This window comes from Lepisosteus platostomus, chromosome 4 (genome assembly GCF_059453375.1).
Source record: "Lepisosteus platostomus isolate fLepPlt1 chromosome 4, fLepPlt1.hap1, whole genome shotgun sequence".
In the NCBI taxonomy this organism is placed as follows: Eukaryota; Metazoa; Chordata; class Actinopteri; order Semionotiformes; family Lepisosteidae; genus Lepisosteus; species Lepisosteus platostomus.
In genome coordinates, this window is record NC_142614.1 from 22,756,407 (window position 1) to 22,772,782 (window position 16,376).

At 34.2% G+C, this 16,376-nt stretch overlaps 1 protein-coding gene across 4 annotated transcripts in view; it reads right to left on the reverse strand.

Annotated features, from left to right (window-relative positions):
* dapk1 (death-associated protein kinase 1) overlaps nt 1-16,376 on the reverse strand; it is a 71,262-nt gene that overhangs the window by 12,106 nt on the left and 42,780 nt on the right. For all 4 annotated transcript variants that reach the window (XM_088629054.1, XM_088629056.1, XM_088629058.1 and 1 more), the window contains exons 6-18: nt 14,652-14,700; nt 14,539-14,565; nt 12,023-12,175; nt 11,191-11,236; nt 10,925-11,014; nt 9,704-9,796; nt 8,120-8,239; nt 7,167-7,265; nt 6,657-6,755; nt 5,828-5,926; nt 5,363-5,560; nt 2,502-2,699; nt 1,953-2,051 (exon numbers count right to left, since the gene is read on the reverse strand). In XM_088629054.1, the coding sequence (XP_088485180.1) occupies nt 1,953-2,051; nt 2,502-2,699; nt 5,363-5,560; nt 5,828-5,926; nt 6,657-6,755; nt 7,167-7,265; nt 8,120-8,239; nt 9,704-9,796; nt 10,925-11,014; nt 11,191-11,236; nt 12,023-12,175; nt 14,539-14,565; nt 14,652-14,700 (1,370 nt within the window). The remainder of the gene's footprint in view (nt 1-1,952; nt 2,052-2,501; nt 2,700-5,362; nt 5,561-5,827; nt 5,927-6,656; nt 6,756-7,166; nt 7,266-8,119; nt 8,240-9,703; nt 9,797-10,924; nt 11,015-11,190; nt 11,237-12,022; nt 12,176-14,538; nt 14,566-14,651; nt 14,701-16,376) is intronic.

The following is a 16,376-nucleotide window of genomic DNA, read 5'->3' on the forward strand; positions in this document are numbered from 1 at the left end:
AAGAAAAATGAGAACATACAGCAACATATGATACCTTTATATGAAGAAATGCATACTTGAAAAATAATCAGGAAATCAATAAAAGAGAAAACCAAAGCAGGCTCAACTTGACTGTAATGACTCCTCATTTCAATATGCAATCACTTTACTTAGGGCTTTCTGTAGTCAATTAATGGGTACTGAAGCATGGAAGAAGCAGCAGCAGCATTAAAAAATATTCTGACAACTTACTGCTTAGGTCCTCCTCTTCTGTGCTCAAAGTAGCAAAGTGCTTTCTAATTGCAAATATTTTTTAGCAGCCCTAAAATATCAAATTGCTTATGGACTAAAGAAATATTAAAGCATCTAACAAAACAAATTGGTTCAGGTAAAATTCAGGATTAGTCAGTAATAAGTTTGTCAATGAGGGAAGCAATATCTACAACATATGGGTACTTACAGAATATGTGACCACGTAGCTTAAATTACAGCACTCACAAATTAGTAGATGGCATAACAAATGTTTCTCAAACAGTATGTTACAGAAATTAAAGCACAGTGGGTGTAACTACTCGATACTCTATCTACGGTCTTTATACTCTATGTTCTAAATGAACAAACAAGGTTTGTACTCACATTAAGAGCATTAACTACCTGTGTTGCACCTATGTCTTGTATTTATTTAATTTTATGTTAAGGACATGGGGACAGCGGGTATTCTTCTTTTTAATCAGTAATGAAAAAAAGAACATCTGCTCATATTGAGTAGCCACGGCATACAGTAGTAGTGGATACTGCTTGGAGATGGACTGACTTGCTCCTAGAATTAATCTTCTTTACTTAGCAAATACTTCCACAACAAACTACAAAACAGGAGACTGACTTTATGAGGAAAAAAAACACGTTTGCAATGTTAGTATACAAAACGTTCTGGTCTTAACATCTTTTTGACCCATGCACACCACTTACAGTATTATTTGAAATACATAGTATATTGGAAAAAAAAACTGCCACCTATCCCCTGTGGTGTTACTATATGTGCTCAGTTTCTCAATTTTGACAAGTACACTGCTACTTTCATTTCGATGGATATGAGATGGCTAATTCCCTCTGTGTCACATGGACATTACTTTATTATTGATAGCACTCATCCAGAAGGCACTGGATTTGAGGTAATCAGTGAAAGAATCCTCAGGTTTATTGTTCATTCAGTGAAAATCAACCATAATCCAAGTCCCTGAATGATACTCCTGATTTTCCAAGCGCTATCACAGAGTGCAGTTTGTCCAATTGAAGTCCTTGTTGAAAAGGACTAGAACAATCTTTTGTAAGCTTACTTGTGTCCTTCAGCTGTATCAAGAAGGGCATCGATTTACAGTCTGAAATTCTGCCTTTTTGTACTTCTTCAAGGTAAATAAAGAAATACAGAACATACAATAGGAAACAATGAAACTTTCATAAAATAAATTACAAAAATATACTATTTATACAATTGAAAAATAGCTGCATCGTTCCAGAAATATCAATGATCAATACCTTAGATTTTCTAATACTTAAGAGTTATCTGCATTTTCCTATATACACTACACCTTTCTTGAGAAATTCTGTTTGATTCTCTACTGATGACCTGTACAATCTTTTGTCTAATTTAAAGATTTAAATTTAAAACAATCTCAAAACTAAATTCTGATAAGTAAAAGTAAGTTTTGATCACAATTTTAGAAGAGGGAACTAAACTACTGCATGTTAGTACACTACTGTTTAAACTATTACTGTAGGTCTTAATTATTACCTATCCTACATAAAATAAAAATCTTAGTTTAAGCAGGTGGTCAGATTAAGAAGGAAAGACTTAAAAACAAACGATTATATGAAATAAAAAGGAGGTTGAGAAGGTTAAATTTATTTTTTTTTAAATTACATATTCCATTAAAATGGATTAATTTTTGTTTCTGTTTTTAGCTAACACTTACATTGGTGACAGCATCTATGTTAGCACCAGCAACACAGAGGTAGCGAACAGCATCAAGGCATCCATTGTTAGCTGCTAAATGCAGTGGGGTTCTTCCATACTGTAAGAATTAAATACAGATTAATATTGTGAAACAGACTAATTAATCAGAATAAAATAATTATAAAAAGCATAGGAGATATTAATACTTTACATTCTTTCATCTTTTACCATACCAGGTTGAAGCTGTCGCTATAATAGCTAATCATTTGGGAAATTATGCAATCATAAAGGATAAATGTCATCACAGAAAAGTATTTTTCTTTAAAAGATACTAATTCCAGATGTGCCTAAGATTCTTTACTTGCAGAAGTAGACTCATTTCTCAAAAGATCAGCTTAGGTTCACACAGCCCTCTGGCATAATGGAATCTGTGTTTTAAAGAGCATGAAGAGCTGTTCCTCTCAGCCATTAAATTCAAGAACACAAAATAGAAAGAGAGGTTATAGTGGAAATACTAACGGTAGACTACTACTGTACATGTATGCAAAATAATCTTTTCTCTACTTACTTTATTTGGAATATCCAGGCTACACTTTGCATCACAAAGAGACAGCAGAATGGGGACATTGCCGTCCTTGCAGGCAATATGCAGTGGAGTGTTTCCATGGCGGTCCTGTACATCCACATAGCAGCCATGACTGATGAGGCACTTCACCACGTCAATCTGACACCTTCGCACTGCTAGGTGCAGCGCTATATGCCCATCCTAAAACAAAACCAAGCATGAGCTTTATTATCAATGCCAAAATATGCCGCAAATTGAATGGAATTTATCGCTTAGAACTGCGACAAATGCAGTTACTATTAGTAACTAATAAAAGTTACTATCAGGAAGATGCAGCGTTAATTTAGTCACCAGTTTTTGATTTACTTGGTCTTAGCCATGTTGATTAAAATGTTTAATAGTCATAGTCACATTTTAGTCACACATTTTATCTAGTTGAATACATTTTTAATATAATTATTTTTAGTTGACTAAAAGTCAAACCTATTAAAAATAAAAATGAGTTTTAACATTTAAGCAGTTTAATTTGAATATATATAATAAAATGCATAAAGGTTTCAGTTTGATTCATTTTTAGATTAAAATGAATGAATTCTTTAGTTTCTTTTTAATCTTTGAATATTAAGGACATTTTGTTTAGCCTTTCTTTAATTTACAATGATGACTGTTATTTTGTCTGGCATATAATTGTGTAGCAACTTTTCAATTACCACGCTGAGCAAGGAACAAGTGCGTAAAACCGATTAGGAACCTTAACTGATACTCTAAGAAAATATTTCACACATCTGATAAGATTCTATAAAAAATTACAAGTCTTTGTTTTATATTCTGAAGTATATTGATCCCCAGAGAGGTTAAATATCAAATACAAAAAAATATTTGTGCAATTATAGGATAAATAATAAATACTCATATACAGCACATACAATGTGTATGACCAACTCTCACATTTTAAAAGAGTAACGTACTTCTTACAAATTAATCAGTAGCCAAGACATAAAACAGGTAATTTTCTAACACACAAGTTGCAAAATATATTAGAATGAATAATGTTTAATTATTCTTGCTTAGTTTTCTACTTACTTTCATGACTAGCTGTAATGTAAAACAAAACGTTTTTATTAGTGCCATCGTGTCAAGGATCTGTTTATTCATATGGAGCTACAAATTTATTGCCTTTTTTAACTCATAATGCAGGCACATTCTTTTTCTTTATGTTCAATAATGTTTTACAATAGCTCTTCCTGTTGTTTATTGTATTTGAAGTACTGCCAAACTCCAGATCTTTTTTGTTCCAGCTGAAAGCATGGAATAAGGTAAGAAAGTATTTCTTGGGTCTCTGCGCCTTTTCTTTTTCTAATAAAGGTGCTCTAGTTTTCTTAATCAAATTAATACAGCGTATAAATCACATTATCTGGGTACACATCAATTAACACACTATAAGTGTTATGATATGAGGTGTGGATAATACAAAACAAAAGAGATGAGGAAAGAAAGGACACACCCCAATACTTGAAACTGTCACACAGCAGTAGCCCTGAGGCACTGTGTCACAGCCCTAGGATTATACCCATGAGAGTCAGCACTTTGTTTGCCACACAGAAAGTTTGCCAGACAGAAGGTAAACGCTCAAACGGTGAACCTCATGTAATGAAATGAATTTTCATATGAGTTTCAATCATTTATGTGGCAGGTGCAATTTGTATTGAATGTGTAGGTCTATGGAGAAAATTCAGAATTCAGTATGCCGATGAACATTTGTGAACAACAGGGTTGGTCCACAGGCGATCTAGCATGAAAGTCACCAGCCAGAAGCATGTGTGACCGCCACTGAAAAAAATACCAGCTGTACATCAGTGCTGGATGCTTCACATCCGGTTGCAGGTGGTGCCATGAGGGATTCTGTCCCATTCAGCTCATAGAGCCCTAGATCTATATCATATGTGCCTGTTTACCGGTCTCTGAGCTCTAGATGCTACAGTATATCATCCTAGCTCATCCAATAAATGGTCAGTGGGTTATCTTCCCTACTAAGAATAATGTTCTTATAGGAGCAGACTGAAAATGTGTGCTATTCTCTTGGAATGTTTGCGCACAAGGATAAACCCGCAAGAAGGGAAGGAACTGAAGACCTAGGTATCAACCAATATAGTGCTATGCAGTACTATTTTCCTATAAGTAGCTACAAGTAGAGTTCTATAGTGATTCCACTTGTATGGCACTCCAGCCCAGACTATCTCACTTGGAGCTGTTAAATTAGCATATCATTCTGCACATCTGTACCATACATTCTGATATCCATCAGTGTGTTTTACCAGAACCTTGATTCATTCATACTAGGACTTGACTCCATAGCTAGCAGGTGCTCATGCAGTTTTAAAGAAATTGATGCCATGACGCACTGTTTTCATGATACGCTGGACATAACTGGCTTCTTTCTATGATAATAATACTGAATTCACTTTTTTCATTGCTTTTAATATAGCAAGAGGTTCATGAGTTCAAAATCTATAGTAGAAATCTTACATTTCACAAAACAAAAAAATTAATTACAGTGAAGTGGTTAAGTATTTGTACAACTGGACAATAAATTGCACATTAGCAGGTATACTACATTGCCATCTGTGACACGAATATTTTAAGGAAAGACAAGGCTAAACTGCTTTTCATTTTCAAGTAGCTTTCATTCGTGAAAAAAAAATTTAACCACATGCCTAAGTGGCCTTAAATTGTATTAATTAATGTCTTTCTACATAACGATCGGAACTGTTAAAGTTGTGTTTGACTCAAGAAGTCTCTGCTAAGAGTATATAAAAAAGGTTTCTCTGGCAAACATTAATGACATCATCTCAGTGCTATCTCACCTTGTCTGTGGAATCCAGATCAGCACCATGCTCCAGCAGGCACTCAACAATATCTCGGTATCCTCTGGATGAGGCAGTCAGAAGAGGAGTCTCCCCTTCTTTATTCTTAACATTGACATCGCAACCAGCTTCACAGAGAACTTTGGCAACGGGATAATAACCATGCCAGGCTGCACAATGTAAGGGAGTTTCCTGCTCCTGTAGAAAAAGTCCATTTTAGGTTTAACTAAACGATAAAGTGAATAGAAACCTGCTGTCTTTTATGACTTAAGATATTAACACAGTTGAAGCACTGCTTCACACTGTTTAATTGAATCTGGAAAATACCAATCAAGTACATTTCTAGTGACTCGACAGTTAACATTTCAAAAGCAGAAAAGAAAGCCGACACTAGAGCATGCACAGCATTATATTCTCAGGGACGGTGTGAAAGCCAAGATGGTGTTAAAATCAAGTCACACAAACCTTGTCTCGCACATTTGGATTGGCTTGAATACTGCAGAGGTACTGGACCACATCTACATTCCCATACCTGGCAGCAACATGAAGAGCGGTTTCTCCAGACTGCCAAGGAAAAACACATTTTCAAGTATTATCATCTTTTTATTATTGTTCTTGCTGCGTTATCAATTTTGTTACACAATCATCAAACTAATGTACAATGGTCTTCAACTTTAGGGGAATAATGTGCTGCACATTATTGATAAGTGATAATACATAGTCAATGACTAATAACAGCAGCGTTAATTTAAAAGAAATATTCTTTATCTTTTCATGCAATAATGTCAGATGATCAGACACCCCAGTAAGTAATAGAGAAGCTTAACATGCCTGATGAGTATATGAAGAGCAGACATACAGCAATCCTTGCACTGAAATTTTACAAAGAAACCACCTTCCTAATGACTTCCCTTAAATACAAACTAAGAAATAGAACTTGAAAACCTGCCTGTGCAGTTCAAAGTGTAGGCAGTTCAGACCCTGTATCAAAATAATAAATGATATTTGAAAGACCAAATTCTCGGAATTAAATTGTGCAGAACTCACAGTGAAAGTAAAAAACTAAGAGGTGTTACAGGGTACACTTCACAGCCAGATCTGTATCCATGGTAACGACAAGTAATATTCTGAAAAGTACATTAATAGGCGACCATGCACATTTTTTTTAATTAGCCGCTTCATAATTATATGAATGTTAAAGCCTAATTTTATGGCAGTACATTTTAGCATTCTGTTGCTGCACATGAGCCTCTCAGAAAGCAGATGTACAACGGTGCGGTGGTGGTGTATTTACCTTATCCTGGACATCCAGGGGGCACTTTCTTTCATTGAGGAATTTTAAGGTTTCTACATGACTATTTCGAGCTGCATAATAGATGGCATTTGCTCCAGACTGTGGAGTAGAAACAGGTTAGCCATTAGAACAGGTAATATAATGACAAGAAAGATTAACAGGACCTTGGCTATTGCCTGTGATTTCTCCTTTTGAAAACCATATATATTTAGCAATACAGACATTTCACAGGTGACTGTTTTATCATAGTATAGCTAAAGGAAAATTAAGAAATACACTGTATTAGTAAGCCATGGTACTCATTAAAAATAATTAAGAGTATTATTACCCACATATACATTTTGAAATGTATTAAATATATTTAATACATTTTGCATTTATGAAATATCCACTATAAATTTACTGAGACCAGAACTATGCAGGAAACAGGGTGGTGTCTTTATTGACTCATTAATGCATTTTGTAATTAAGAGGTTGCCCATAACCACATGTATCCTGCATGATTCCTACCTTGTCTTGTGCCTGAATCTCTGCTCCCTTTTTCATCAGCAGATCAAGTATCTGAATGTTTCCACATGCTGCTGCTATGAGAAGGGGAGGTGTTCCATGCTAAAGCATGAAAAACGATTAATCTACAATTAACACCTGCAAATATGCAACTTAATTTCACACGTCATTTCTTATTCATAGCATATTTATACTGAGGGAATATCATAAATATCATAAATATGTCTATATATGTTGCAATAGTTTGATAAGTTTTAAGCAGTACTTCAAACGTTTTCTGTTATCATCCAAGGTTAAAAAATGTACACAGTGTAAGGGAAAACTTTGTATTAATAAAGCATGCAAGTTAACTAAAAAGATGCAGAGCTGGATGCCTCCTGGTGATGCAATGGTCATTATTTTTTTGCTGTTTAAAACAATTTATCACAATCCTCCCCCATGAAGTTTCACTTAACAACACAAACATAATTGTCATTGCTTTCTTTAGCAATGTCTCAGAACTGAATAATATCCAGTGTTCTGTGATATGATCTGTATATAAAACCTGCATTTTGGGATGTCTTGAACTAGTTTGTACTGTGAGGCCTTACATTTTTTATCATATTTAACTGTTTTAGACCCTTTAAAAACATTATTTTTACCAAACCCCATTTAGACCCCTGAGAGAAAACTATTAAACATTTTTTATTCTTACATGAAATACTGCTATTTACACTTTTCAGTTGAGAAAACTGCCATCACTCTACTTGATTTTACACACAGCTTTTCATGTTAAACAGAAAATGGAAAAGTTGTCTAGTGCTTTTTTTACCTTCTGTTTTTTTTACCAAATGGCCTTCTTATTGAAAACAAACAGTACCTGCATGAGAGCTACAGAAAATGTATGGAGTTTCTTTATAAAGAAAGTCTTCAAAATTTACTGCTGAGAAACTGCTAAGAAAGGTCTGTATTTCTACCTTGTTAGGCTGGTTGATGTCATAACTTGTCAGAGATCCAAGAAGGTGTTGCAGCCCAGGGACATTGTCATCATTGATGGCATGAATAATTGCTTTCATCACAAAGGAGTCTTCATCATCCTTTAAAAAATACATTTATTTTAGTATTTTTTTTGTCTTATTAGGGAATAGGTGTTAAAACTTGCATGTGTTTTGAGGACATTACTTTATGACTTTCCTTATTAAGTTTTTTTTTAAATAAGTTAATTTTATTAACTTGAAGTCATTTTTAGGGTTTTAGATTAAACAAATAAAAAGGACTTTACTAAAAAGAAAAATAAAGTATTACTCAGTAACAGTGAATCACTATTTAAAGAAGCCTTTCATTTTGTGATAATCCCCTTAAATAAAGAAAGTATTGTCTTATTGGGTTGTAAATGCAGCTTGTGACCCATAATCTTCAGCATAATTTGACAATTCCAAAATATGACTCTTGTATATGAATGCTCAGCTGCACAGCTAGGATGTAACAGCTAAAGGGAAAAGACTAAACCCATTCAAGCATTCACAGATGCACTCAACCAGCAACGTGCAAGTCAGAACCTAAAGCTCCAGATATTGCTTTACTGGAACAGAATATATTAGGCTAAATCTAAGGCTCACATTATAATTGGGTCAAACAAAAGAGAATCTGGTTGAATGCAACGCAGCAGCTGGATTTGCAACTATTGTTATAAAATGCAGCAGTTAATTCAAAGTCCCAAACATTTTACAACACATAAACTACCTTTATATAAACATACATAGTGGACGTGCAATATGGGTCTAAATTTATAACTGCAGATAGGTAAAATATTGCATGTTAACTTCTTTCACTTTCATAATTTAAGTTTGATGAAAGTCAAAGTAAAAATTTGACTTTAAAGCTCTGTCCTAAGCTTCATCCAAAATGCAAGTTAATTCAGGCAGTACTCTATAGATAATAATAGTTAATTTTTGTGTACTCGTAGTGAAATGAATAAAACCGGATGATTTTTCATTCTGGTATTACTACACACATTTATCTGTCCCAGATTTGCTACTAGGGGCAGTGAAACATTCCACTTGGCTTTCATGAAGATGCAGATTTGTACATCATCACTGGCATTGGTGGAAACATGAAACCAGAAGTTAATTATGTTCAGCTCCTCAGGCAAGCCCTGCTGCTCAGGATTAAACAAACTCCGGTGAAGATGCTGTGTCAATTAGCCCTAGAACACAGTTTTCTGTATTCTCAGAGGACTACTTATATCCGTGTACTGTTTCTTACTTTCCCCATACCACATTCATCACTATCCCAACTGTGTTTTTTAAAATCAAATTACAATGTATTTTATATACTGATGGGAGTTGTCTCCCATTCTCAAGAATTCCCATCTGTGGACAACTACATAGATTTAAAAGCTCACTTTAACAGTGTGAAAATAACTCAATTTAGAACTTGCAAGATATCTGCAGATCTTTTTTCCTTAAAGGAGGAAGTATACTGTAAATCATACAATGACATTAACAGCACTAAGACAACTTTTGAAGACAATATAAGTTCATCTTCATTATGTTACTTACTAGAGTATCATCGCTCCGTGCAACACTGATATTGCTTCTAGACAGAAAAGATCTTGACAGCCGATTACACAAGGAGATGAGACGTACTGATTGCTGAACAAAACAAAAACACTTTTATAATGAAAAAGAAATGATACCAAGGATTCATTTATCACGTAACTTAACATTACCATAAAGTTACGCAACATCCAATAACCTGGAATTCTATCTTAAAATTCTTCTTATTTATGGAAGGAGCATTTAGGGGTATTTCAAAGTCAAAATATAATGTTTTATCTTTCTTAAACCTTTCTTGCTAGCACTTTAAAAACAAACTGATAGCAAATTGTATTATTGAGAATTCCATTAAATGTTTACAAAATTGGTACATTATATTTATATTATTGATTATTATATTATATTTCATTCTAAAGCATAACTATCTTCATAGTAAAATGAACAGGATTATAAATATGTTCAGTTCTAAATTGAAAGCCACAAATCTGAGATGTGTATACCGAGATGTATACCGAACTTATAAGGATTTGTATGAGTTTTACATACAAAACTTTATGTGGAATTTGAGCAGTAATGATCCCAATCAGATATGAAAGGTTATATAAATATTCTGTGCATTTTCATCAGTCTTTCAGCAGTAAAGAAAGATATTTACATTATGATTTACAAAGCTGTTTCTTTAATGGTAATACTGTTTTTGCTTACGAAGACTAATTGTTTAAGAAAAGCAACGTAAGTTTCTGTAGCAAAAAGTGAAAATGTTTATAAGTGGAAGCTTTTAACCATTCACCTCTTCAGAAAAAGTATATACCACAATAGATCAAAAAGAAGATATGAAATATATTTCATATCCCTCATTAGTTAAAAAACTTTTTAAAGCTGTAGAAAAATATTTTAAGTAATATACAGCATACAAAATACTTCTTTTCAAGCCATCAGGATCATTTCCATCAGAACAGGTCAAGAAATGAAAATGTCACACTCAAAGCAAAATCTAGACTTGATTAACCATTAACTGCTGAGCAAAAAGAAAATCAGTTTCTCAGCTCCTTAAAGATTTTTGTTAAAACTCAATTTAACAGGTTTGATTAGGCTAGAAGTGTAGATTTATTTGACTTTTGATAATTAACATTAAACAATTTTGATTTAAAATATCATTATATCACAAGTTATCCCATTCAGTGACAAGTGTCCTAGGCTGAATAAATATAGAACCAAACATACCTTCCATTTTCTTCGGGCTGCAAACTTTTTAAGTTTTTCCACATTTACTGCTGATTCTTTTCTACTGAGTGCTTGCTGTGTGTCCTTAGGCTAAAAGTAGAGAAAAAGACACAGTTAAAATGCATTTATTGTACAAAATAATGGCTGAAAAATGATTTACTATTGAACTTATATTCATAATTTCAGTCTACTTTACAATGACCCTACATTTATTTGTTAGAAAAGGGTATGTTTTGCATGAGCTCATTCAGCACAGCTGGACCAACCTTAATCCATGGATGGTGTAAACTGTCTTGAATTGTCATTCGTTTTCTGCCAGAAAACAAAAAAATAAGAGAATTCTTAGTCTGTGCAGTCTAGCACTGTACTGAGCTTAGGAATATTTTGAGAGCTTCATTGTCATGGAATATGTTTAATACCAGATTCATTTTCTCCCTCCTCTGTGTAGTAGATACCTTTTTAAGTTTACAGACTTAGAATGGTATTTATGATTATATAACTGCCACCTTTAAGTCTGCTTGATCTAGATATTGCATAAAAACTGTTAAGTCAATATAACCATTAGGTTTATATGTGGTAAAACACAGACAATAACTTCCATGTTTGTCAAGTTTTAGCTCTCTTTTAAAACTCTTGCATCACTAGATCAGAGAACAGCGGAGATTCAGTTAATGAGAAGTAGGGAAAATGCGGAACAGGAGTACAAAGGAGAAATGTATAATCTGCTAATGTTTGGTTAGAGAGTGAAACATGCATATAAACCAAAACAGGAAGCAAATAATGTTTCAGAAAGCAATGTCATAGGTCAGCTGTTTGTATCTTCCAGACGGCAGTGCTCTGTAAGAATACTGCAAGAAGCCAACAGGGATTTTTTTACCACAGCTGTGGTATCACTCAAACTGTTCTCTCTAATTTGTCAAACAGGTTGGATTTTTCTATAATCTCCGAGATTTTTCAGAGAGCAATTTTTCCTTTATGAGAAAATAGAACATTAGTTTGGATTTTACTACATCATTAAAATCCACAACTGATTTTTTGGGAGATAGTATAATACAATGTTTAAAAGTAACAACTCAAAGGAAATATTAAACAACATACTTTGGATCTTTTATCAAAAGCCTTCTAATAAAATCTTTAGCTAGATTGCTTGTATTACTGAAGAACTCTTCGTCAAACTCGTAGTTCACTGCAGATACATTTGCCAAAGTCTCTTGCTTGTTATCACCCAGGAAGGGAGAGGCTCCACTCAAGCTGTAAAATAAGAAAAACACAGGAAAAAAATGCTGTGGAGTTTCATAAAAGCCTGAACTAAGTGGAAAAAAATAAGGAACTGAAATTAAAACAAAACTGAAGCTTATTTCATAACTGATGAATCTTAAGCCTATTAACCTATTACCTCCAGAAACAGAACAAACTTATGTTCAGGACTGGAAAAAGGTCTAAAAAAGTAAAAGAGCACAACATTGAAAACCTGCCCATGAATAGAAGAGGCATTATTTGAATCCAAAGAATTGCAAGATTGTCAAGATCCCTGGATCTTATTATTTCTTATTAAGAAGATAAGAGAATTTAATGATTTCAAATTGAGACAATGTGACAATTTGAGCTTTGTTCCATTCTTAAATGCACTAATTTGAATGTTCCTCCAATATTTAATGTATACACAACTAAATTAAAAATATTTGAACACAAATCAATTTTTAAGCCATGGCACCATACAGTTTAACTGAAATATTTCGAATGGTAATGAAGTACAGGAGTAAATCTTTTGTTATGGTATTAGCTCAGGAAATGGCTTTCATATGCAAATGACCTGCAATAAGACAAGAAGCAGGTTTAAGAATGTGGCTCAACCAGTAAAGCCATTAGCCCAAGTGTCTGAGCTCTATGGGCATGGGGTCGAACCCGGGGTCATGTCACTAGCTGACCGTGACCAGGATTCTCCAGTCAATCATGCACGATTGACATTTAGCTCATCTGTGTCACAAAAACCCCTGCAACCTCCCAGCCAACTGTCATACTATCAGTGAGAGACATGTCTCTTCTCCAGGTCGGCAGTGTGGAGGCTGGGACCGTGTTAAATGATGATGGCTGAAAGGTAGGCAGGTTGGAGCTGTATGAGTCCCAAGATTAGCTATTCCAAATTTATGTAACAAATGGAACAAAAATATTTGGCAATTCTTTTTAAAAAAATAGTTTAGACTTAAAAAGTTGTCATGTACTGCGGAAGGGTTTTTTAGTTATATCCTGATATTAAACCAGAATAAATGTAGAGCTGTCGCTAGTTATTTACCGAGAGGGATTTCAAAGGTCACACACTGATTCTGTTTCTATAAGCATCAGATATTATACATTATGCCACTCTTAAGAAACAACTAACTTTTAAAACCAGAATAAGTTAGGAAATCAAATTTATCTACTGTATGTAATTTTAATAAAGGTGGTAATGTTTGTAAAAGAAAAATAAAAAGTTCCCCTTCTTTCAAGTCAAACTTGGTCTGAGTTTATAAGCATGTATTAAAATAGTTTTAGAGTGGAAAGAAATTACTACAGTTTAACAGTTCTGCCCATATTCAACATTTTTAATTAACATGAAATATTTATATATATGGATTTTCTGCCTTTTGTCATTGCTAAATAACAGGGTTTTAGATTCACACAGAGCTAAAATAACCTGTTATTCACTCATTTCTGGAGTCCAAAACCTACAGGAACATTTCTCTAAACAAAAAAAAAAACAAGAAACAAAATTTCCACAGCTAATACAATCTTTTTGCAATGACGCTCCCAAGAATTTTAATCAAAAAGCAATTCTGTTTTGTATGTTAAAAATAATACATCATGTGAAGTGAAGACCATGAAGAGACGATAAAACCTTCAGTCTATTTTAGAGAATCGGTGACCATGAAGTAGGTGGAGTGGGAGTAGAAATCTGACAAAGAATGAAGAAATGGATCTCCTGTCTTATGGGGATATGTTTTATTAAACAAAAAGGGGAAACAATTACTTCACTGCAGGTGGAGTGGAAGATGAAATGTGAAGCGGGGGGGTCACAAGCCACAAACCCAAGGTCTATAATGGGAAAGTCACTGCTTTTACAAGAGCTAACAGCTTGTCAGTGGAAATTCACATCTAACTCAGTGTGGAAAGAAGATCCCTTTTTGTCACTGTTGGGGGTCTTCATTTGCTGAAGTGGAAAAGATTCGCTTCTAGCTGAAACCAAAAAATCATAGTTCAATAGATCAAAAGCAGCTTTATTAATATTTTCTCTATTTAAAGAAGTTATAGGAAAATATTTGCTTTGCAAATGTACCTCAGTGGACAATGTCATATTAAAAATGAATAATGTTCTGTTTTTGTAGATTAGTTAGAATTAGTTACAATCTACACAATCTAAATCTACAAAGTCGATGAAGTTATAACTATATAGAAGCATGTTATTTCAAGCTTTTCAAGAAAATCACACAGTATCTTGATGTTTTTGTGAAATACAATGCACTCTTGAGTGGCCTTCTTGAAAACATAGTGTATTAAATAAAATAAAAACTAAATTATATGAGAAAAATAAAACACATGTATTTTGTGAATTACAATTAATATTTTTTTTTACTTACAGAATATATGTTATCACCCCAACACTCCTGAAAGTAAAAAGAAAAGAAAAAATGACCAAATAGAAATGCCAAGCTTATATAGATTTAAAATGATCTTAAGAATATATTCTTACCACATATCTGCTTCTAGGCCTAAAGGTTCATAATTGACTACTTCTGGAGCTAGAAAAAAGGAGAAACATATTCATAGTAAGCGATTCATGACTGCTGTGCAGCTTGCAATAAACATTAGTTTTAGTGTTGCTTTCTTTGGTGTAAGACATAGTAAAATTGAAGGTGAAAATCTCAGAGATTGCTTGCAATAATAAGGTTTCCCTGCAGCAAAAGAGAGGAGTGAAATAGCACTATAATTCTCTGGTGTGACCTGGAGGACCCGAAAACGTAACTGGCTAGATAACAACTGTAAAAGCAGAGGCACGACTATTGCAGACTGTTTATGACATTGCGGCCCCTGGCTCTTCTATTTAAGTGGTCATAGCCTCCTTTCGAAATTGTATTCTTTTGCTGTTACAGCTGTGTTTTTTTTGTTAAGGTGGAAAAGGCAAACATTATTTATGGTTCAAGCTCCTTTGTACCCTTTATCTTATCTCTTATCGTGCATCTTGGCCAGAGGGAAAAATAAATAAAAATAAAATGTCACAGATTTTGCAGAATATGCATTACCATTTCTTAGTTCATAATATTATCTTAAATTTGAATATTTAAAACAGCAAAGGATAAGATGATCATATTTACTTTAATATGAAGAAGAATGTTAAACCACATTAACATTTTAACCACTGCCAAACAATCATAAGAATAATACATTCTGCAAAAATATACACTAGATAACCCCTGTTCCTTTGATGCATAATAACTTCCATTTTACTAATGCTGTACCAGTGGATTTCAATTTTTCAGGCCCTTAACCCCAACTGCTCCAGGGGCACCGTATAAATGGCTGACCCTGTGCTCTGACCCCAAGCTTCTCTCCCTGTGTGTCTCATGGAGAGCAAGTTGTGGTATACGAAAAAAGACAAATTCCAAGATATTGTATATGGCCAATAAAGTGATCTTAGAATAATATCTTATCATTTTCAAATAGCATCCACGGAGGGTGGAGGCTTAAAGACAGAATGGAGGTTCTTTTTGAAAAAAGCATCCTCAGCAGCCGGTGGCCAGGCAGGCAATAGTTGCCACTTCCACTTCATCTATCACAAAAGTCAGTGTCAGTAAGGTAGGGTATTCGCAAGGATTTGGTGGAAGCAGCCAAATTCGCATATAATAAAGTCCACCCCCATACCGTTGCATTATGTACTACAATATAGGATGCATGATTAAAAGATAAGCATGTTTATAAGTTAATTATAGTACTAATCCATTGGCTTTAAGTTAATTCCATTGATAACTAGATGAAAACTAATCACACACTTATAGTTATCAGTGAAAATAAACAACATGATTCCCTCTACATCTAGTCCCTCTGTAATGAAAAGAACAATAAAACTGTCAGTGAGCCTGTAAAGTCATCTCTAGCCTGCTGTTCCCCACACTGCTGACACAGAACCAGGAGCGTTCAGTACAATATAAAAACAAGACCATGCTGAGGTGCACATTCGGGCAGTGGGGACCCGGGTAGGCAGCAGAGGGAGACTCACTCACTAGCTAGCTAGTTTCCTCTCGTCATCCTAGTCTGTTGCACTGCTCATTTGAACGTTGATCTTAACAAGCTTCAGCTCAACCCACTGTACTTTTCGTTTACACAAAATCTCTGTCGGCCAAAGCGAATCGCAAATAGGTGGATTTGCGAAAGTTAAATTCACAGATGCCAAAGCCTTACTGTACAATATAGTGAATTC